The 23024-nt window shown below is 37.0% G+C and overlaps 1 protein-coding gene across 1 annotated transcript in view; it reads right to left on the bottom strand.

Annotated features, from left to right (window-relative positions):
* Window positions 1-16322, bottom strand: part of pik3c2g (phosphatidylinositol-4-phosphate 3-kinase catalytic subunit type 2 gamma) — an 18227-nt gene extending 1905 nt beyond the window's left edge. Inside the window, exons 1-28 of the mRNA XM_027008829.2 lie at window positions 16250-16322; window positions 15433-15512; window positions 14575-14732; window positions 14313-14427; window positions 13828-13939; window positions 11354-11479; window positions 11231-11261; window positions 10783-10966; window positions 10312-10434; window positions 9991-10119; window positions 9597-9711; window positions 6659-6792; window positions 6380-6568; window positions 6178-6271; window positions 5597-5691; window positions 5115-5295; window positions 4751-4858; window positions 4525-4617; window positions 4269-4398; window positions 4030-4166; window positions 3715-3884; window positions 3464-3620; window positions 2954-3063; window positions 2600-2777; window positions 1422-1540; window positions 1226-1322; window positions 681-735; window positions 348-439 (exon numbers count right to left, since the gene is read on the bottom strand). Coding sequence (XP_026864630.2) covers window positions 348-439; window positions 681-735; window positions 1226-1322; window positions 1422-1540; window positions 2600-2777; window positions 2954-3063; window positions 3464-3620; window positions 3715-3884; window positions 4030-4166; window positions 4269-4398; window positions 4525-4617; window positions 4751-4858; window positions 5115-5295; window positions 5597-5691; window positions 6178-6271; window positions 6380-6568; window positions 6659-6792; window positions 9597-9711; window positions 9991-10119; window positions 10312-10434; window positions 10783-10966; window positions 11231-11261; window positions 11354-11479; window positions 13828-13939; window positions 14313-14427; window positions 14575-14732; window positions 15433-15512; window positions 16250-16294 — 3357 coding nt within the window. The 5' untranslated portion in view covers window positions 16295-16322. The remainder of the gene's footprint in view (window positions 1-347; window positions 440-680; window positions 736-1225; window positions 1323-1421; window positions 1541-2599; window positions 2778-2953; window positions 3064-3463; window positions 3621-3714; window positions 3885-4029; window positions 4167-4268; window positions 4399-4524; window positions 4618-4750; window positions 4859-5114; window positions 5296-5596; window positions 5692-6177; window positions 6272-6379; window positions 6569-6658; window positions 6793-9596; window positions 9712-9990; window positions 10120-10311; window positions 10435-10782; window positions 10967-11230; window positions 11262-11353; window positions 11480-13827; window positions 13940-14312; window positions 14428-14574; window positions 14733-15432; window positions 15513-16249) is intronic.
* Window positions 16323-23024: the final 6702 nt, after the last annotated feature.

Here is a 23024-nt window from a genome sequence, read left to right as displayed (position 1 = left end):
AGACAAATTACATTTCTAGTTGTGTTTGTAAATTCTGTTACTAGATCCAAGCTATTCATTCATAAATCCTGAAGGAGGTGTAGTTTGGAAATTGAGTACTTCACCAATTTCATGCCTAAATTGTCAATTTTTGTGACCAGATGAGTTTCCTCTTGCTCATGTTCCATGAGTTTATTTTGTTACTTTGCTGTGTACCAGAGACCTGCAGGTACAGGTTAACACCTATACCCTTCCACCACCCAATGTTAGTAAACATTGGTGCCCTTCATTAAGCTCATTAGTGACACTCAATAAAGGATACAGCACCGACCAGTAAATATTTCTGTCAAATAAAAATAAATACTCACAATGTTCTTTAGATGCTTGATCATCACTGACAATTTCAAGTCTTTATAAGATAAATATAGCTGAATCTGGGGATTGGGTTGCAGATCAGATTCTGAAAAGTAAACAACAAAACACTAAATTAGTTGTAGTGATTGAGAATTAATTACATAGGATTATCATATTATTTTGAAGACAGAATATCAAGAAAATAAAATTTACATTGTCTATAAGCAGGTGATGTGTATTCTCACTACAGGTAATACATTATATTAAACCACAAGAGTGATAAAATCTGGAAATAGATTTTTAAGAAATTTATTTTTAAGGTGTTATTAAAACATAATCGAACATACCATTTTTTATTGGAGTAATTGGCCCATCCAGAAAAAGTCCACAGACGTATTCATTCTGAAAATATGCATTATATGCAGCATGTATCAAGTTTCAAAGTGTTCTGTTTTATGGCACTTTTTTTCAAAAGATTGTAACAAAGCAGCTTTGCCAAATCTGAGCTCAGACTCCCAATGAGCTGTACATCCCCCCCCCCCACCCTTTTCAGTACTTTTTCATTTACACGTGAATGAATGCATTTGCATTAACTCCTTTCTATGTGCCTTTATGTGGGTGTGATCCCAGGCCTCCAACCCCCACGGAAAGCAAAAGCACTTTAGCATTCATATTTTACTTTCACCAATGTGACACTACATTAATGTAGTAGTATATTTCCAAGATTTAATAAGTTTTTGGTGTCTTTACTAATAAAAGGGTGGTTATTATCAGACACACACACACACACACACACACACACACACACACACACACACACACACACACACACACACACAAACTGTTGAAAATGACTATGCTCATAAAATAGTCATAACTAAATAAAACCTACTCCTTTACAGGGCCCTTCAAACAATTCTTTCAGATATGTATTCAAGAGTGACATCTTTTGGCTTGGGGTGAAAGAGACTGTAAACCAGCTAGGGAACCTGAAAACAAAACATTAAAGATAAAAGATAAGCAGGAAATCATTTAGACCTGAACATTTAATAGTTTACAAAGAAACATGTTTTTAAATATAAAATTACTTGGGCAGTGTTGACTCAATGAAGTGTCTCTGAAGCTGCTTGTGGATCATTTCAAATTGTCCATAACGTTTCTCACTGATAAGGTACCCATCCTCGATGGTCACCCTCAGTTCATAAATCTGAGATAAATAGGGGGGATGGAAATGTTTGAGATCTGGTTTATTTTTATCACATGTTCTACTAGATCAGTGAAGATTGACCATCTTCCTCTTTGAGCTGGCATGAAAAAAATGACCAGACCGCCAATGAAAAATGTTTGTGTAAACTATACTATGACAGTTTATTCAGCTACATTTCATTAAGATGAAAGGAGTTTATATGTTTCCAGACAGTTGAGTTTACACATATCTCTAACTTTGAAAAAGGTTAATTGTGTATTATTTTAACTGTACCAAATGAAATAAAATAAATTGTTGTTAAAGAGTCTCAACACCAAAGAAGAAATACTACAGAGATCCAGTATGAAAACATTATGAACCTCACTGACTTATTTGTATGTGTGTATAGAGAACAGGGAATATGTTCATCTTGTTGGACACATCAACCATGTAAAAGGCTTTGGGTGTTTTAATGTTATTTACATCATTTCTTAAGAATTGGAGCAGAAAAATGCTTTAGCTATCCATAAACACTGAACTGGAGCTGATCTGTCAAATTCAGTAATAGAAAATTGGCAATATTCTTTGGACATGAGTGTTTTTAGGGAGTATGGCACCCATTATAGAATGTATATGTCTTCAGTAAATTTGCAATAAACTGACTTAGCTCAAACCTCTCTACTTTTAATCCCAAATGTAATTTAATATTGTGTTTTGTGTCATTAACATGGCACTTTCCCAAACGTCTGAGAGGTTCAGAGTGCTTCCCAATATTTACACAGAGTCCTAATTTTTATTCCAAATTCTAGGAGATTTTCCTGGCCAAGCAAAGAATTATGGTAAATATATTTAATCTTTAGGCAGATTCTCTTAGCCTGTATTTTTTTGTAAATTGCTCAGCATTAGCATTGATATCATTAGCTTGCCATTTGACGGATTTCAATGCTGAGCAGTATTATATGCCTGCCACGTCTGGATTTTTAAAATTACTTTGCATTTGTTCAATGTAAAAGTGAAGTGGTAGCTACATGATGGACATGTCCATTTCTTTTTTGTGGTAGTAGAAAAAACAATGCTCACCACATGCCTGCCCTTTACTGTGTATTTTTGGATCATGGCCTCCTGAATGTTGGTGCTGGAGGAAGTTTTTTTGACTGCAGCGAGCAGTCCGGGTTGTTTCTCTGAGGAAAGTTGCACCATGTTGTGAATGAGGAAGTTGAGTTTGACAGGCAAGCTTTCCATGCTCTCCTTTATTTTTCTGGAATAAAAGTTCAAATTGATCAAACTGATGAACAGTCAGTTGAAACTGTGCCATATACAAAGGGGGAAAAACGATAAAATGAAACATTTACAGAATTAACTTCCAAATATTCAAGATAATGGAAACAAATTTAAATAGCAAAAACATGTTCCATTAGCACCTGAGGTCCTTACTTAGTGAAATATGAGGTAGCTTCCAGTTCAGTGTCTTGAGGTCTCAGGTTGTTGTGTACATATTGCAGGTCCTGGGTGTCCTTCATTTCTGGCATCCCAGCCCCAAGCATCTACATGTAACAGAGCCAAACTATTGTACGTGGGCTATACCAGAACCAAGCCATTGTATGGAGACATAGTATGCATGAGTCCCAAAATGTATCCTGCCTATTAAACCAGATGGCAGGAGCTGTTCTTCCACTTCAAATACCCTGGTATCTAAATAACATACACACTTGATATGTATATGTATAAGTAAATCCTCCAGTGTTTCTCCAGGAAGTTCAAATTTTCCTACCAATCAATTGAACTAGTAAGTGGTAAAATATCAAAATATCATTTTACTCCAAGTCTGTTCACTTCAACTTTATACTACTGCTAATTTTTGGTATGGTATAATATAATGACTTGTTGTACTTGTGTGTATGGTAAGTTGTATTGTGTGAATTTGATACTGTTGTTGTTTCTCACCATTTGCAGCAAACTAAGGACCAGTGCAGTGCGTCTTCGCAAGCTGTTGTATGCCTCACAGCACAACTCTACAAATCGATGAAACCGCTGTGGGTTCTCTCCCCCACCAGTGATGAAGTGCTGCATTTCTGACGTAAAGATGAATGGAGTTCGGTCCCTACCATTTGAGCAGGAAAAAAATGGACTATGAGGACTTTTTCAGGAGTCTCACTACCTTCTTCACATTGGGGTGAAAACTGATATTTGCTTGCCTCTTGATGTTGGCAAACTTTTGAGCGTTGCCCATGAACTTTCCAAAGTCAATGTGGAACATATGGCCGGTGTGTTTTAGCATGATGTTGTCATTGTGGCGGTCACAGATGCCCAGAATAAATGTGGCCACACACCACCCTGCACAGGAGTGCAGGAAATTCATTACAGCCTGAAATGGAGGCGTGGACAAGAGAACTAAAGTTTAATCGCAGCCATTCATCTTACTCATTCTAACACGCCTTATATTGCTATACTGAAAACAGCTCAGTCATAGGGATGAGAAGATTGGAGGGTTTTTTAAATTTTTTTAATACCGCCTCATAATCCTCCTTTGTGTTGTTTCTCATGTGAAACCATTTCTCTAGTGTGTCCTCTCTCAGAGCTCCACCCAGGCCCCACTCCTGCTGAATCTTTCCCAGAGTCACAGCTTCAGGAACAACCTCCACAAGTCCTGATGCATTCATAAAGTCAAGATGTCAAAGCCCAAAGGCAAAGCAATTAATGCAGTTTCCAAACTAATAGAGACACACACAGAACAAGAAAAGGGACGAACCCTGGTCTTTGCCAGTAGAGATGCACGTGTAGGTGACCATACACATGTCCAGTCCCTCCTCTTGCCACAGCCGGTCCATCACCCGCACAATCTGCAGCACCAGCATGTCCTGCTGCAGGTTATCACCTGTCTGTAGAAATCACAATTGAGATATTTATGGTTCATAATCAACAAACACACACAAAAAGCTTGTGCTGTCTGATATTTTTCTCCAGTGGTGTTTATACTGTTCAGGGTGAGGATTTAGAAATTGTACCTTGCAAATAACACTGATGCATTTGCCCATTGGATCAGCTGTGATGAAGGACACTCCCAAAGGTGCAGCATTTGAACTGAAGAACTTGCAGGCCTGAAAAAACAGGACTGTTCACTTCTACAGCAGATACTGAGTGCTACTATTCATTATTGAATTGCTCAATTTCAATCAAGTAAAATCCTTTGTGCACTATGTATTCTGTTGGGTAGAGTGCAATGTGCCTTACATCTATGTCCACACCCTTCACCAGAACAGCTGGGTTCAGTGGGAGACGACACTGTGTGCCATCTATAAAAAATTCCTTAATCTTCCATTTCTCTCTTTTCAGTATGTCCTGGAGACAAACAGAATAATATTCATGAGACATCTAGTTCAGTAGTCAAGTTTACAGACATCCCTTTCTGCAGATTTACATTTGCTTAAAAAAGGCTTATTCTTCCAATGTCTAGAACTGTGTTTACTTTCTGAATCAAGAAATATTTATAGAAGAAATGGGTTGAAACGTCTTAATTTTAAAACTTTTTGATTTTCTCAGAGACTTATAACACAATGTATTGTAATCTGTGATCCAGAAAGATGAAAAGCCTGACCTTTCTCTTAGCCTTGTCAGCTTTGTGGACTTTCTCTGCGACTTCCGTGAGAAGAGAGACCAGTCTGTGCTCCCTTTCCAACTCCTGCATTAGTGCCCGGCCACAACAGTGTTTCAAAGAAGCCAAAATCTTACTCAGCCAGCACTTGTAATGGGCATCTTCCTGGGCATCCACTAGGAGCCTGGGCACATGCATGCACACAAAATAGTATTGACAAATGTAGTATTCACAAAATGTTAGTTATGAATAATTACTTGAATTGCTTGATAATATCAAGGATGGAAATACAAAATGGAGATACAATAATCTCAAAGATAGAAATTAAAGTTAATTAAACGTTAATTAGAAATTAAAGGGACCAACTGTAACATTTATTATGAGTAATATTAAATCCATGGCCCAAACATGATATCTCCTTTTAGAATATTTTTCAACAGGTTTAAATTTCATCTGAAATGATGAGAACTGTCTGTGTTTCTCACCAGTATAGTTGATGGGCAATTCGGACGCTACACAGAGAGCGTTCTAACAAGAGCATGGTCAGAGGTCCATCTAATTCCCATTCCATCTTCAAAGCCTAGCTCAGAGCAAACCAGCCAAATATTACACATAAGTACCTTTACACGGCAAGTACCAGTCCTAATATGTCCTCATGTTCCATTGTAGATGTGTTGTACTATACTTATGAACATGTTCTACACAATTAAAATGTGTTATTCTTTGATGTTACAGTACTTCAGTCTCTGACCCACAGTAAGTGGAGAATTTTCAACATTTTCCCTAAACAATCATAGCAAAGGAAACAGGTTATTACTTGATATATAATCGCATATATCAAAATATTTTTCTTTAGAAAATAGCTCTACCTTGTACGACAGTTTGTGCCTTAAACAGAATCTTAAATACAATTAAATAGGCAAGTGTTCTAGGCTGCTTGTATGAATCGCTTCATGCAGGCCAATTTTTTTTTGGAATTGGACTTTTTAATACACAATATTCAATATGCAGTAACAAAATCACAATACTGAAACAATAGGACAATTGAGATGTGATGGCCTCTTACTTGAACAAGCTGGGGCAGGTAATCCTCAAGCTCACTATCTGTGACACGCTCAAAGTGTTGGACAGCCACACGGCGCAGCGTCTGGTCTTGAAAGCTGTCAAAAATAAACATCACTGTCTGCTAAGGGCACTCCACAACACACCAACAGTCCGTATTTGTAAACAAGCCCCACTTCACACTTGTCAAAAATTACTGAACTAACTCTGCACAAAGAAGGAATAGGGCATCAGCGGAGCCTTTTTGGTGCCAATGGTCCAAGATTGTGTAGATCTCTGTTAGATCTGTCGGTTGCCACTGTGGAGCGCAACCCAGTACCAGGTGCAGATAGGAGTTACTCTCATTACAGTAGTTCCTCTTGTTCCATAAAAAGGCTTTCTCATTTTCAGTCATGCTGTGAGGGAGTGAACACAGAGCATGAGATGTGTGATATTCATTATGTTCGTTTTTGTAATCATTGGTTTAGGTCTCTTGTAGGACTCACAGTGCTAAACATTGTTTTTGAGAGACTTCAACTATTCTCTTCTGCAGATCCTCACATGGGGTTGAAAAGAGAACAGATCCAGGAAGAGCAACTGGTCTCTCATATTGCCACTGCTTTGTCTCTGGAAATTCAAGCTTGGGAGCAAATAAATTTGCTGTGTTAATGTTCATTGTATAAAATATAACAATTAAAATTCAATGGTAGGAATCTATATCAAATACTCTGTCTAACAAAAAGGCAGGGTTATGAAGACACATTTATTAACGCCTGTAAAGTAGATGATGATTGGCGAAGGCTGGAGAATCTGCGCCATGCATATAACCTTTCATCAAAAGCATCTCTCTCCAGTTCCAAAAACTCTTCAACAAGCTCAATGGTGAAGCAGGGAAGCCCGTCTTGTACCTTGTTCCTCTTCTACAGGGAACAGTGGTTATATTTAGAATCCTACATTGCCTTTCAGTCAATTCACTCAGTGCAACGCATGTAGTATTAGACATATATTTATGCCCTGCCCAATGGACAGTGAACTGAGAGCCTGCACTTTAGTGCGCCTAAGAACCAGAGAAGAAACCAGAATGAACGACGATGTTCAGGTGATGAAAGCACACAAATGTTCATGGTAAAGCCCGGCTAGCAGCTGCACAAATGTCTCCAATAGAAACATCCATAAGCTCTCTTTCAGACAACTCCAGACCCTTGCTGCTCTAGGACAATTAATTAGCCCGTCACCCAGTGAGAGATGCTGCTTACATAATGGCCTGCCAGTGATGCCACTGTTGTCTGTTCTGATTAAAAAAAAAAATGGAGCCCTTATAGAACAGAGGAAATGCTGAAGAGCCAGGAACACCAAACAATTGACCATATCTCCCTCACCATGGCATAAAGTCATTTACAGATAGCTTTTGCTGATCTTGCAAATTTGAACCTTAAACTGATCTAAAGGTTTGACCATAAAGCCAAGAAAGTTACCTAATGTGTGATTGACTAGAAGAGCGTAAGAACTGGGAAGAAATGCTTGTAAAGCTGGGTTATATGTGTGGGAATCACCAACCCTCATCAGAAGCATCAACTGGTTTACAGGTGTGAATAATGGTGTCTACAGCCAAACATGATAGGGTGCTCTCTCATATTACACATGTTGTACTGAATGGACCAACCAAAAGGGAATTATACGTTTGGTCAGAATCTTATGAAAGTCTGAAGATAAATAGTGATACAGAAGGAAAGTAGGTATGGAGGAGATGTCTAAGCTGGCTGTACCTATCTTATATTAGAGGAAATTAAAGAAACTCAATCTTTTTCATGTTCAACAATGAGATAAACAACAGCCGAAGAAAGTGCAGAAGAAACTTGCTAGAACAGTAATTACTGAGCCACCTTTGTCCAAGCTGACAGTCAAGATGAACAACAACAGAATAAATGACAATACAGCGCTGAAGGGCTACCAAGAAATGATATATTTTAAAAGGAAGGAAATACAGCCATAAAACAAGACAAAAAATCAAAATAAATTCAGTAATACATACTGGTTATGTGTTCTTAAATCTTAAAGGGGACACGTTATGAAAATTCAGTGTTTGTGAACATTTTGATATCTGGAGTACCCATCAACCCACAAACTGTGAAATAAAACAAACCAGTCCATTTCTTGTTGGCTACTTGCAGCTATGTGCGCTGACCACTTTGTGTCTGTTCCAACCTGAGCCAGTACAATGCAGGACTGGTAATTAAACTTTTACTAAAAGAGGGATCAATATCAACTGTCCATAGAAAAACTGTAGAAAGAGAATTGTATGCATGTAAAAAAATAGCTATGCTAGGATGTCTTTTGTTGGCCCCTAGCTAACACTGGTAATAGTTGAGGTAGCAACTGAGGTAATGGGTATAATGTTTTAGAAAGCTATAGGCGTTAGTTGCTACAGGACCCACAATAATGTTAACACTATTTGATAGTTAGGTGAATGTCAAAGATGAATAGTATCTTAGAAATATGTGAATAATGTGAAAGTACATTTGTGTTCCACTCAGGTAATTAGCTAGCTAGATAATCAGGGATTAGCAAAATGATGTGCTTTACATCCATCTGTAACTTGGCAAACAGGAATGCTTTCCATGTGTGTAGGTAAGTAAGTTGGGGGTGTGTAGCTGCTACAATGAGCAAAGAGCTGACTTCAGAGAAATCTCAGGGTCTGAATTTGGTTCAAATATATATGGCTGCACCACTATTGGCCCTTTTCCACCAATGAGAAACTGGAACCATTCCCACACAATTTTCAACCGATCGGCACGTTTCCACCAAAACAAATGGGTTCCGGAACCCGAAAGGTTAGTTCCGAGCTGGAACAAAATAGTAGGTTCTTTAGCACGAACCATGAAGACATGTTGAGGAATATCAACTTGTAGAGGAAAGCGTTAGCAGGCAGTGGAGCTGCATGGGGTAATTTACCAGGGCATTATGTTGTGCGCAATGTTGTGCTAATAGACCAGTAAATCAGATGACAGGGGTGCTGAATTCAGCTAACAGCAGTGCTGGAAGCTGATCCTACATCAACATCCATCTCCATCAGCCATTACTGACGATAGGTTGATTACACTAAACTTAGCGTAGCTGCAGTTATTATTATTTATTCATGACTATGTAAACCCTTTCTTCTTTGGTGGAAATGGGCTATGTTTCTCTCAGTGTTCACACTCAGCAATTGCGATGGTATCTCAAAGTCAATCTCATGTCAGCACATCCCAAGGAACAGGAACTCAAACTGCCTGTTACTGAGAAGGGCTGTTTTGAGAAGGGTTCTCTGGTGCTTGATCCTTGTGGTATTTTGACTAATGCATGTCAGACATTTTATTTAGACCCCTGGGAACTATGTTAACTTGTGTAAAGGGGTTTAAAATATGTCCCCTTTAATCTGTTACCTTATTCTTTTAAAAGCCTCACCTGTAAGATGACCCCTGTTGTCTGCCTGTGATTCTCAGACAATGCAGGGCATGGAGGATCAGTGAGCTCCACCAGCATGGACATACTAAGGATGACAGTACCCCTCACCAGAATCCTGCCAGTATTCACATCCGTAAACAGACCAATAAACATGGCATTACCTCAAGATTTGTTAGCCATAAATAAGCTCAAGAAAGTGAAACAAGATTTAGGGTGACATCTCTTTATGGTTTTGTCTTTAGTAGTTAAGTCACTTCAACAAACCCTCATAATATATCACCAAAAAAAAAAAAAAAAAGTAAAAGGAATTTAAGAAATGGAATTTTATTTCTCTTGTGGAATTCTTTCCTATGAGACATACAGAAATTATGTGCACCAGGTGAGAAGGACTTACTTCTTACTAAAAAGAGGCAGGACTGCCCAGCACAAGAGTTCTGGGTTTTTTCCATTCTTTGAGCCTTGGAGGCGAAAAGCTAACATCGCCTCATATGGTAACTGTCTATATGGCACTGGAAACACCACCCTGAGGCATGGACATACATAGATGATTGTATGGAAGCATGCAAGTACACACAAACACAAAGGCCTTAAAATGCTATTAATAATACTGTGGATAACATTACTGGTGAACATTTTCGTTTCCGTCTTGCTTGATTGTAAAAAGAACTCAAATAGTCATTAAAACTATACTACAAATAGAATCAGGAATTCTTACTGTCTGTTGCAGTGGATTGTGTTGCCCAGAGCTAAAGCAGTACTGATGTTTTCAGAAACCACAGTTTCAGCTAGCTTCATTCTGCAGTATGTCACACTGCAGGATATACTGAAGAAGTCAAAGCTGGGGCATACACATTCACATTACTGTTAGTTAAATGTGGCCTCATTTGAATATAATCTCTAAAAGATATTGCATGTTATACTAAAGTTACATAACTCGTGTATAATATATATATATATATATATATATATATATATATATATATATATATATATATATATATATATATATATATATATATATATATATATATATATATATATATATACACATATATACACACACACACACACACACACACACACACACATGTCACCGATATGCAATTAAAATAGAAACCAACTGGACCAGAATTTCAGCATTCATTCTATCTATGTTCCAGTCCCATGACGACAAACAGTACAGTACCTGTTTAGCCAGCTGGGCTGCAATTTGTAGAGTGTGGCCAGGTTTAGTTGTAGTATGTTAGAATTGAGGTCTACATCAGTGGCAGTCAGGCACGGAGACATGTCCCTTACTCTTACGTCTGAGTTAAAGTTTTCAAAGAAGTTGTTTAGGAGCTTCTCCAAGGTTTGCTGGAGTATAACTACAGCTGGAATATGATTAAACACTCAATGTATTTAGAGGTTACAGACATGCCAACAGACTTTTACATTCAAACAATAACCATCACTGATTATGCCAAAATGATGTCCCTCTAAATAGTTTCCTCATGTCAGAAATGATACTTTAACAAAGGGTCTATGGAACAAAGCATTTAAATCATGATTATTAGTCATATTAAAAGGAACAATTTTTAAAAATCAATTATTCACATAGAAATGTAAAAAAACAAAAACAAACTAAAAGGGCATACCTGTCTCACACTCATGAATCTCTTCAGGACTCTGAATAAGAAAAAATTAGAAAACAGTTAAAGTTTCCCATTAAACACATGAAGGAGAAAAAAAACAAAACAAAACATATCACATCACAGTACCAGCATCACTGGACAGATTGTCCTGAGTCGTCCTATGGCTTGCTCCAGCTGTGATGTTGAGATGCCACACAGGAGATTGCAAATGGAACGTACCTCCTTAATAATGTTATTTACATTACTTGCACACTAATGAAAAAAAGGAAACATGTCAGTTGCAGACGATGTTTGGTTATAGTCTTGAATTGTTTCTACGTAACTGTTTTTTGAAAATGAAAGCAGGACAATCTCACTGAACTCACAGAAGACCTGCCAAAAATTTAGGATGCTTTAAATTTAAATCCTGTGTCCTGTCTTTTACTCATCATAAATCACCCGATAGATGTTCCCATATAACTTGCTGTCCAGGTACACTTGACTGAGACAACATAGTATACTATATTCTAGCAAAATGCAATTAGACAGATGCCCAGCATAAACTAAGGGTAGTACAGCAGTTTTTAAGTGGCAATGGTAATACAAGCAGATTTTCCATTTTGCACAGATTATCTAAAAAAAACCAACTTGCCCTCAACTTTCTATTGTCACATAAGTCATATTAAGTACAGTATACAAAACCATATAATAACATTTAATCTATTACACAAACTGGCTAATAAAATGCCATGGTTGACAATTTTATTTAAGAATTAGTAGATATTATGTTATCATTTGATATACATAGCTTCCTGTTTCTCACATTAAAAAAATACAAGGTTCCCACAATTTTCCAGTGCGAATCCATCATCTCAAACCTTCACATCATCCTCTAATAATACAATAGCAATCACTATGGCACAAACCTTGCTCGTGAGCAGTTTGTTGACCTCCTTACTGTAGCTATTCAGGCTCTCCTGTAGATTTAACCTGGAAGAATCAATCATACTCTGTGACTTTTTTTTTAACTGAAAGGTTAGGTTTATTGAAACTAAAATTGTTAATGTAGCTGATTGCAAATAGAGCACTTCAAATATATGAATACTATTTACTATTAAGGAGATTAACATACTTGGATGCAGAGAACACACAGTTGGGGTCAATGAGCTGATTCAAATGAAAAGAGCAGTGATCTTCAGCCTATAGTGACAAAAACTTTCAGAATCAGTAAGCATAGTTTATAGTTGGCTTTAAGGTACAATATCTTTGCATGTAACATTAAATGAATACCTGTGATTAGTTCATTAATTTAAATCTGCTATCATATATCAGTATCTATACCACATTTTAACAATGCCCTTGTCTTACAAGACAAGTTTATTAGTATAGCATCTGTTTACACATGCAATTCGGAGTGCTTTAAACAGAACAAACACATGAAAGCATTATGATCAAAAAGTATAACGATGAAAAAGTATAGCTATGAGTAAAAGGAAGGATAAAGATATATAAACTGTAAGAATTTGAAACAGACAAGTTTAGTTCAGTGCTTAGCATGAAAATACTCAAAGGTACATGAAAATAGAAATGCTTTTAATCTGTGCTTAAGGATGGTTAAATTTGGGACACCTCTGAGATATTCTGTTTTTTTTTCATGTGGTGTGACTTAGGGTGTGTTCAGGCCCAGTAGCTCTGGTTTGATTAAAACGAACCCAGGTGCAATTGCTTTGTTAGTGCTGTTCATTAGATTAAGTGTGAACACTTCTTTTTGAAATCTGGAGCACACCAAATAAGCACTTCTAAATTAATTCTGGTGCAGTTTGTTTGAAGTATGATCACAATACAACCCACAGGTTGTACAATCTAACAGTACATGATGTCAGAAGATGTGACGCTAAACATAGTGGGACAGAACAGAGTGCATTGCAAACAAATTGTACCGAACTGTGATGGCAACATTTTAATGTGTTCCCAAAATTCTTTTGGGAAGGCTGGAAAGGAGAATGCTTTAGTAGACTGCCCTACTGGAAACATGGACAAAAGCATGGAAAAGTTTATCTATGTCTTGACTGGACAATAAACTTCTAGGACTGGCTATATTTTAAGATGGCTGATTTTGCTTTGCTTTGATATGGCTATTAAAACCAAACACGTTCTAACATGATTTTAACAACCTTGAAAATGTCCTCTTTTTGCCATATAAAATAACCTATATGTTTTGATTATATTTAGTTTAAGAAAATTTTGTTGAAACAAACAACTTGATTTGCTCTATGCATTGACCCAATAAGACTCTGGGAGCACAAGCACTGGTCGAGAAAGCTATGCAAATCTGTGTTGTCCACACATCATAAACTGTTTTATCTGGCAGGATTTGGCTCTAATGTGAGTGTATAATCACTATGCACACCAGTACACCTTTTCTTGACTGTACATAATATGACTAGCAAACAGAACAAAGTCTCAATAACACAGTGATAAATTTACAACAATGCCTATGCTAATGAATAAGCAGTATCTTTGTGGAACCTGTGAGACTTTGGAAATGATGTCAATCAGTAAATGTTCTACCAAGGCAAATTATAAGAAACACTTTAAGAAACGTGCCACGTCAGACTTACATCTCGTGCCAGAAGATTCTCCATACTGTTCCTCTGAATAACTCTCACAGGCACCTCCAGACCAAACTTCTGGTAGAAACGGATACTCTCATAAAACCCTAAGATCTCTTCACTGGATGAACACAAATAATGGACAGAAACCATGTTTCAATTCTGTTGAGAAGTGCCCTCCTCAGGATTACGGTCATTGTGTACGTATGGCAATGCTAATCAAAAATGCTATAACAGAGTGAAGGATAGGAGAACAAGATAACATAATAATGCAAATAAATAAAAAAATGTTAATAATCAACTAATTACAAATAAAACCACACTAACTAATGGAATCATGCTATACTACTTTTCAGTCACTGTTAGCCACACATGCTTGTCAAAGTAGCATACTTTGAACACATGACAAAGTGAAGCGTTCCTCTATAAAGTTCCATTAGGAAATTAAACAGTAACTGAAGGTTGTTGAAAAGAGAGCTGAGATTTCTTCTTACTTTCTGAGGTATTCCTCAGAGTCACAAAGTTTCACTAGATACTGTCCACATATAGAAGATGACATGTCTAGTAGATTAAAGACCTCCTCCACCAGGCTCTGAACTGTTCTGTTCACTGCAAGGAAGAAATGCATGGGTGAAATTTTCAACAAAGTGGCATGCTTTCAATAAATGGGCCAAAACCTGTAGTTTTGCAACTGATTTTGCAACTCATTTTCAATTAGTATGAGTAGCTATATAATATATAAAACTTCCATCTTACACATAGTTTTGTGTGGAAGTGGTTGTGGAAGCCAAGGCACTGATATGTTAAAGGTTAACTCAGATTTCTCCATGACAGAGACATGCAGGGGAAAGACCCGACCCCACACTATCCCAGCATTCCAATCCCAAATGCAGTGAGGGTATCTGTACAAAAGTCTTTCACAAAGAGAGGACAAAAAGTAAAATAAAAAATATTTACAGAAATTTTTTAAACTGAAAAAATTCAGAGAGGTTTTCTGGACCTGGAAATTGACAGAAATGTGCTTTACACCTGAAAAAATTAATACTGTAATGTAATTTGAAAAAGATAATTTTGTACAGCCTTATGTCCAAATTTGGATTAGTCTTGCTAGCATATGGCTAGTTAAAAAAAAAAAAAGTTTAAATTAAGGGTCAGGTTTAGATTGGTGGTCTTACACCTATAGTTTACATTGTACTGTCAGTCAGGAATTTCTGTGGAGACTCCGGTTTTAGCACTGGCTCTAAAAACAGCCAGAATTAAGCTAGTGAATGTCTGATAAAAAGTTGTGAGGATTTCTGAAAGTGAAAACATTTTCTCATTTTAACATTCTGTACCAAATGGGAGAAGAACACAGTGAAGTCTCCCAAATGGAATACATTAACTACCAAACATGTATGGATCATTTAGAGATTTAGAAAACTGATGAGTGATCAAATTTAAATTCCATAGTATTTGTTATCATCTTGCATAACGGTTATGTGCTTAGGAAAAATACTGCTAAAAATATATATTTTTTTATCATAATCAATCTCATTATAAAACTATATGAGTTCTTTTAAAATACATTATAATACTATAAAAATGTTACTGTAATAGAGGTGTAGAATATTGTACTTTTCAGTTGAAATGCAGAGGGATTCATTCCTTGCATCGCTTCCTTTTGGAGTATCAATTAAGGTGATGCAGCAAGAATCCTGAAAGAAAAATCCATGAAACATCCATATGTAGATCCTGTTCATTTGATGTCAACTGCATTTAATTCTGTTGTTTTATTTGAAACAAATAGTGATTATTTTATTTTCAGTTATAATGTCTCTAAACCCTGCAAACAAATAAATCAAAGTATATATTAAAAGCTACAAACCTGTTTGTCTGTTTATTTTTATGTACCACATATTTTAAAATGTGGAAATATGAATAAGATCTGCATTTTCATTATTTTAGGCAGATACTAAAAGCTGGTTAGCAACATAGTAGCTGTTTGTCAGCAGGAGCTATTACAACCATAAGTTACAGCAACCACTGTCGAGTGTTCTGGAAAGTATTACTTGTATTACAAGTATTACAGACATATTCTTACAAAAAAAAAAAAAAAAAAAAAAAAAAAAAGTCTTAGACCTTAGTGCTGAAATTAAGCTACAGGCCTAGTTAGCTCAGAAAGCTCCTGAAATACCTTGATGCTGAGACTCTAAGAGAAAAGTTGTGTTAATATTATAAAAACAGCTAACAAAGGACAGGAACAAATCAATGGTTAGTTCACATCATACATATTAACAACATTTATAGTTAGGGTTATAAATCTAAATATTAAACAAGTATTACAACAATTTTTTGTTTCTTAGCTTTTGCATTGACCAGCTAAGGATGAAACTAACAGACAACACACTACATGTACTGTGCATCAGTTCTGAAGTGTGATACCTCTACTCACATAGATTGTGGCTGTGTTATAATGGTATGGCAGGATCTGGGTCATTGAGAAGTTGCAGGAGAAGTCGGTAGTACCCGCGTCGATGAATCCTGGTAGCAATCCCCTTGCCAAATCAGATTTGGGACCTTCTCTGCCTACTACAGCTGGTCCACAAGCAATTCCATCATTAATTTTTGCATATGCAGTTCCTTCAATATTCATTAAAACAGCAGCAGGGTTAAAATGGAAAATATTGACAGGGATCTGTATAAATCCTCAGAAAAACAGGAAATTGGAAATCACCCAGGGAAAGCTCTTTAAATACATACATGGAGCAGTCATCTTTGTATACCTGACAGTCTTGTGGAAAGAGATCCACTGATATTTACTACTGTAATCTTTGCAGAAGCTGGTATTGGCTAATATTAAAGATAGTCTACATGGTCTCTGGGCTTCTGTGCGGTTCCAGTTTTTAAATTTACAAATGGGAACACCATCAGAATATATTGACTCACTGGTTATACTATTATACGTTAAATTGTTTGTCAGCACGAAGGCCACTAAACTGGAAAGAAACAGTTTCCGATAGCATAACTAGCCGGTTGTTTACTGCTTGCTCCGACACCTGTCCAAAGGAGTAAAGTTATTGCGGAATTATTGTTCGCTATTATGTAACAACGAGAAGAACATGAAAGCAAAAATGATAATAATAAAATAAAATAAAAAAAAATCGAGGGGTAAAAGTTAGAGTAGGCTACACTTACCATTAGCTTTTACCAATATACCTGTCCTCAAGGGGATTGTCTAAAGTGTAGATAAAGAATTTGAAAATAATCGCCTTTTCTGTAGATGATATCCGGTAAAAAATGCAAAAATAAGAGTGCGTTCGCTTAATTTTAGCTATAAAATAAAACAATTATGAAAACAGAAAATCTCCATATGCGTGGCGGTGTCAACCTGACTCCAGTTTTGTTCTTTCCTTCTTTTAAATTATCCATCCAGGAAGTGATGGTAGGGAATTTGAATGCCTTGTTAACTGAGCGCATTCTACGTACTGAGAACCCTACACGCAAAGTTGTTAATCTAATTTACCAAAGCCTTAAAAAAAAAAAAAAAAAAAAAAAGTACCGCTACCAACAGCATAGAAAAATATACAGATTCACATAAAGGTCAGATAAAAGTCATTGTAGCAACAAAAAGTAGCAAACAATATTTCTGTATGTGGTTATTATTTATTTATTTTTTTGATAACGTGCATCTCATATGCATCACAAAGAGTCAAACTGCTTTGTAGCCAAATAACCTGTTCACTGCTTCATAGAGCAGAAGTACATGATCATGTTCATTGCTCCATAGAGTGAATCCCCCACATGAGAGTTATGTTTCGAATAGATTTAGTACATAATCTCTGAAACATCCCAGCCACTAGGTGTCAGTATAATAGCCGTTTCATAATGTGGAGAAGAATAACTGGAAAAAATGATTTATTGCTCCTTTAAACTCAAAGTGGGAGACACTAGTAGGTAATTTACCCATGTTTAATGCATGTTACTTGTGTAATAAAATTATGTGCTTTTTAAAAAATTTCCTCTATGGTTAAAAATGTTATAATGAGGGTTGAGTAATCTACATATAAATATATTTTAAGTAAAATCAACCTTATATAAATCTTTCATTGACCTGTATTTAAATATTCTTTCTACTCTAACTGCATATACCATTCAATATTTAGGAAAATCAGTGCTTAACTGAAAAGGCAATTTCATTAAATTTAAAAAGAAATTGTATATTATTAATATTTAAAACATATACTTCACAGTGGCTTAAACTGCGATATACACCAGTGTATTACTGTGTGTGTGTGTGTGTGTGTGTGTGTGTGTGTGTGTGTGTGTGTATGCAGGCCTGTTATATGTGGAACAAGTAGGTGGGGTGGATGTCAATCATTTACAGGGCAATCAGTAGTTTCTTTAGAACTCTGCAGAGGTTGTGTCAGTGCTGGCCTCTGCCATGAACCGAACTAGGAAACATGTTAACTAGCTTACATGACCTAACCTGCAAGTGGCTACATTGTTGTATATTTATGATGATGATGATGATGATGATGATGATGATGACGACACACTTAGTATTCAGGATTGACTTTTACCACAAACAAATGACATTATTTCTGAAATTCTTGGTTTGTAACTAAAAAAATGTTACTCATCATACATTACAAGAAAGAAGCTGCTTGAAAATCCATACAATCTCAAAATAATATATACCCAGGCTGAATTAAGTGAATTACTGGTTTTACACTTCATAACGCCACAGTTGGCACCCAGCCTGACTTTGAGCCAGGACAGTTCCCACACACCATCCAATCACATTCCCCAATCTCTACACCTTCACAATTATCCCAGCTGTGTCTACAGATGGCTCTAGCCACTCTGATTATAGCCCATTTTATATTTCATTTTGTTTTTATTTTGTCTGGTTTACCTGAATAAACTATCCTACTACCTCGCTCCTCTGCCCAGAATGTCACAGAATGCAAAGTCAGTTGAATGAAGAGCAGCAGGTGATCTGTGCCTTAGTGTATATGACCCAGCCAACTTTAAGACAGCTTGGATCGCTTAACTAGCTGAGTGGAAGCCCTCTCCGTTAACCCTGCATGTAAAATTGGTAGCCTGGGGTACTGTGATGGTGAATACAGACTCCCCACTGAGGCATCATTAACCCCAACTTTGTCTGTCATCGTTTCACCATCTGATGTGGGGCAAAACTTGTAGTAAAGCCCTGCTGCAACTCAAGCAGAGCTGCTGCTCAGCAGTATAATATACCTTAATTCTGCACCATGGCAGCCAGCACCTGCTGGAAAGAAAAGGTTCTTATTGACATGTTCATGGAGGGACTGAATGAGCTCACAGGTGCCTTCGATTGGCCATTGTCACTGTAATTGACAGGGGAGAGCAAGTATGCCATTTCTGCCTCCCTGAGAGCATAGCCAATTTGATCTCTTGGGCTCCCAGCCACAGATGGTTGTGGGATCATCAGGAATAAAATTCAAAGTGACTTCCACCTCCAACAGGTCAATTTTCTTGGGTACATATCAATAAGTCCTGCATACAAATGCAGCCCATAAGGTCAAGACAGTGACTCAATAGCCTAGACGCCACATGTGCAGTGAACTACAGCACTTCCTGGGATTCACCCACTTTTTTAGCTCCATGGCCCAGCACCTCATTAACCTGCTTTAAAGCAAACAGAATTACCTGGTATGGTCACAGAAGGCAGAGTGCGCATTCACCGCTCTAAAGACAACATTCACCACTCCTGTCCTTTAGCATCCTGACCCACTGAGACCATTTATAGTTGAGGTGGATGCAAAACAGTGAGAGTGGTGCTATCAGTGAGAAGGAATGAGACCCAGGATAAGCTGGTGGCATTTCTCTCATGCACACCCCTCTGGGGACAGGACACCTAGGATCTACATGCACAGGCCAACATATCACTGCATGCTGCTAGTGTCCCTCCATGCAGACGGACGGTGAGTCCTGTGCAGTGTGCATTCAAAGCAAAACACCATGCACTTCTCTTGCAGGTAAGCTGCTCCTGCTGTCAGAGTATGGGAGGGGACATGTACGATATTTATTGTCAGATTACTCTAAAATGCATTTAACATCCAAGTGGCTCATAATGAATAAAGCAATACAAAAAACAGGTTACACTTTCCTAATTCTTCTTATAAGAATATACTTGTTCCCAAAGATAACTTCCTCAGTCTTTTTGTGTTAATGATCAAATCATTTTCTTTATATCTACAACTCTGAGCTGCTGTCACTTCATACAAATGGAAAGTGGACCAATATCAGCTCTTATGTTTACATGTTTTTGGATTTGTGCAGCAATAAATGCCAAAAGTGGACATAGCTGCAGTTACTCACCCACTGTGACATCACATGCACACCATCTATCAGATTGAGGTTGTGCTAATTTAGTCATGCAAAATTGCAAAGTCTTTTGGCAGGAAACTCCAAATATGATTTTAGAGTTTGTATATCATGCATTTTGAATTATACCTCATCATAGCTTGCACAGTAAATATTAATAAATGAATCTACAGAAAAAAAAATTAAATTCTGAGCACTCTTAAATTGAACTAAACCAAAAGTAAACAAACTAAATAAAAGACTAAATAAAAATGAAAACTAATGAAAATTTCAAAACTATAACAACACTGCACTGGATGCCTTCTGTCAACCCTCCAGCCCTCTGCTTCCATGATACATGGATGGTGGGCCTGCATACACGGCGAACTCTCTGCTAGACTCCAGAAGGCGCAGAGATCACAATATCTGGTTGTTTGGGAGGGGTATGGACCAGAGGAGAAGAGCTGGGTGCTAGCCAGCCGCATCCTTGACAGACATCAGTTCTTTCCGCTGTGCCCATCCTTCCAGGCCCACCCCTCCCTGTCCAGATGCATCCAGTCTTCAGAGAGCCCATTCTGATAGTAGATTGTTTTGTTTTGTCTACTTGAATAAAACATCCTACTACCATTACTTATGCCTCGCTCCTCTGCCTCACCCAGAATATCATATTTCTATTTCATTAAACAGTTGTAAAAAATGATGACTGTAAATCAGACACAATCAGTTATTATTTCTAAAGTTGGATCATCACTTCATAAGTTATTTTATCTCATATCTGGAAGAGAGGTGAGCTTAAAGATGCGGTAACAAGTTCTACTTCACCACATTTAGCAACCAAGAGTCCATTCTTCCCTTCAGTCCCATACACTCAAACCAAACATTTCTGTAAAGCACCTACTTTCAAAGACATGCAAATTTAAGGCTTATGTGGCGGTGGGCTGTATGTACATGCACAGTAATCGATAGTCAGGAAGGACTGCCAGTTGTAGAGCCCAGAGCAGTCACAGAAACTGGTTTTTCCTTTCTCAGAGGATCTCTTTTAGTGCTCGTTAACAGGATATAAATTAGAGTTTAGACTGCATTTTTTTTAAAAGGCTGCATAAAAAAACCCATCTTTAAGCGTACTGATATCAAAACAGAAGGCAAAGCAAAAAAGAGGCATAGTTTCTGTGTGAGTATGCGATATGTGTGCCATAATGGCAAACCATCATATAGCATAAATTTCAGAAATTTAATGAGAAATGTGTTTTGTTGTAAAAGAATGCAATGTCTACTAACAAACATACATACATACTATAGTCAAAATGCAACCTTAGAAGGTTTATAATTTTCCAACCCATACATTATTAAATTATTTATCATTTAAAACCACAGAGAAAAATGCTTGATAGTTTTAATATAAGTAAACTTACTTTTCTGCAACTTGATGGGTTGACAATTCTTAACAACTCGAAACCCATGCTTTTGTGCAAGTTTATTTGCAAATGACAGGGACAAATGTGACATTAATAGGTACTATTATTAAAAACCTGCTGGGAATATTCAAAAGCTTGATTTACGTATAAGATCTAAACAATCACCACACTGTTTACATGCAGTGAGAAGCTCTAGAGTTTTTGACTCCTATACTTCTAGTCAAATAATGCAAGCACATTGCTTTGCTGCAGTAAAAACAATGTAAGAAAAATCAATTTCCATAATACTACCTAAAACTGATTCATTATATACAGTTCTGTTTTAGAACATTTCAGTTTGTCTTTTTTTTTTTAAGTGTATGGAAATAGAAGGAGTCTGACCTGAATTTGAAGCAACGGCATTGGAGGAAAATTCTTCCACCTCTTTCTATCAGTGCAATAATCCATAGGGGCACGTCACAAGAGCTCCTTGAAACAGACATGTCCAGCGCAGACAGAAAATTAGATGCACCAAAACCTAGTGATACTTAGTTACCTAGTGATACTTGACTGGGTGTAACACGACCAACATAATTCACTTTTCTTTTTAGTTCCAAAATCTCAGAGGGCATTACATAAGAAACAAAGTAAATGATGCGAAAAATCTAATAATAGTTAACAGTATCAAAGAGTATTTATTCCCTTTTATATTATTTTAAAATAAACTTTGCAAGATAATGTCTCTCTAGGAAAAATAAGTTATGCTGCATATAAAATATTACATTTTCCTGTCTTGGGGAGCATTGCTAAGCTAAAGAACATAAAGTCACTGTTGAGACGTTAAAGATGCTCGCCTGAAATGGTAACGAGCGAGTAATCTTGTGGTTGGTCTTACTCCAACAGTACAAACTATCCAAAAAGGCAGAAGAGCCTTCTTTTCAAATGCCGCACAACGAGAAAAATTAACCGATAGGATCCAGACGTTATTGAATTTCAAAGAATACCTCCTCGTATATGATCTATTATAACTCAAACAAATCGATTCGCCTGGGTTTTCCTACTCAAACATTTCCTTATTCAGACGACATTAGCGGGGTCTTAGTATTTTTACAACTTGTACTGAACGATAGTTACATTAGTAGCACGAAAAGACAGATGCCATAGGCAGTGCTATATCTAATGTAGCTTAATTACAAACAAAAAAATTTGGTCTTGTTAAACTAAATCAACCAGCCATAATTGATCAGCTACCCGCGTATAAATAGCAATAGTGATTAGAAGCGCCAAATTCCTAAAAGGCTATTGAACGTCAGTTAAAAAGGAGGTTGAACAGTCAGTCAGGTGTCTGCCTTCATCTTCAGCATTAATCAACTTGCTCAAACACTACTGAGGCGATTCATGGCAATAACTGCAGTTATGCCGAGGCCTAAAAAAAGAGTAGGGAGGTAAGCATTATAAACTTCATATTCAAATCATTAAGACTTTTGT

The sequence above is a fragment of the Electrophorus electricus genome, chromosome 4 (genome assembly GCF_013358815.1).
Source record: "Electrophorus electricus isolate fEleEle1 chromosome 4, fEleEle1.pri, whole genome shotgun sequence".
In the NCBI taxonomy this organism is placed as follows: Eukaryota; Metazoa; Chordata; class Actinopteri; order Gymnotiformes; family Gymnotidae; genus Electrophorus; species Electrophorus electricus.
The sequence above is the reverse complement of the archived record's forward strand: the minus strand, read 5'-3'. Positions and strand labels throughout refer to the sequence as shown.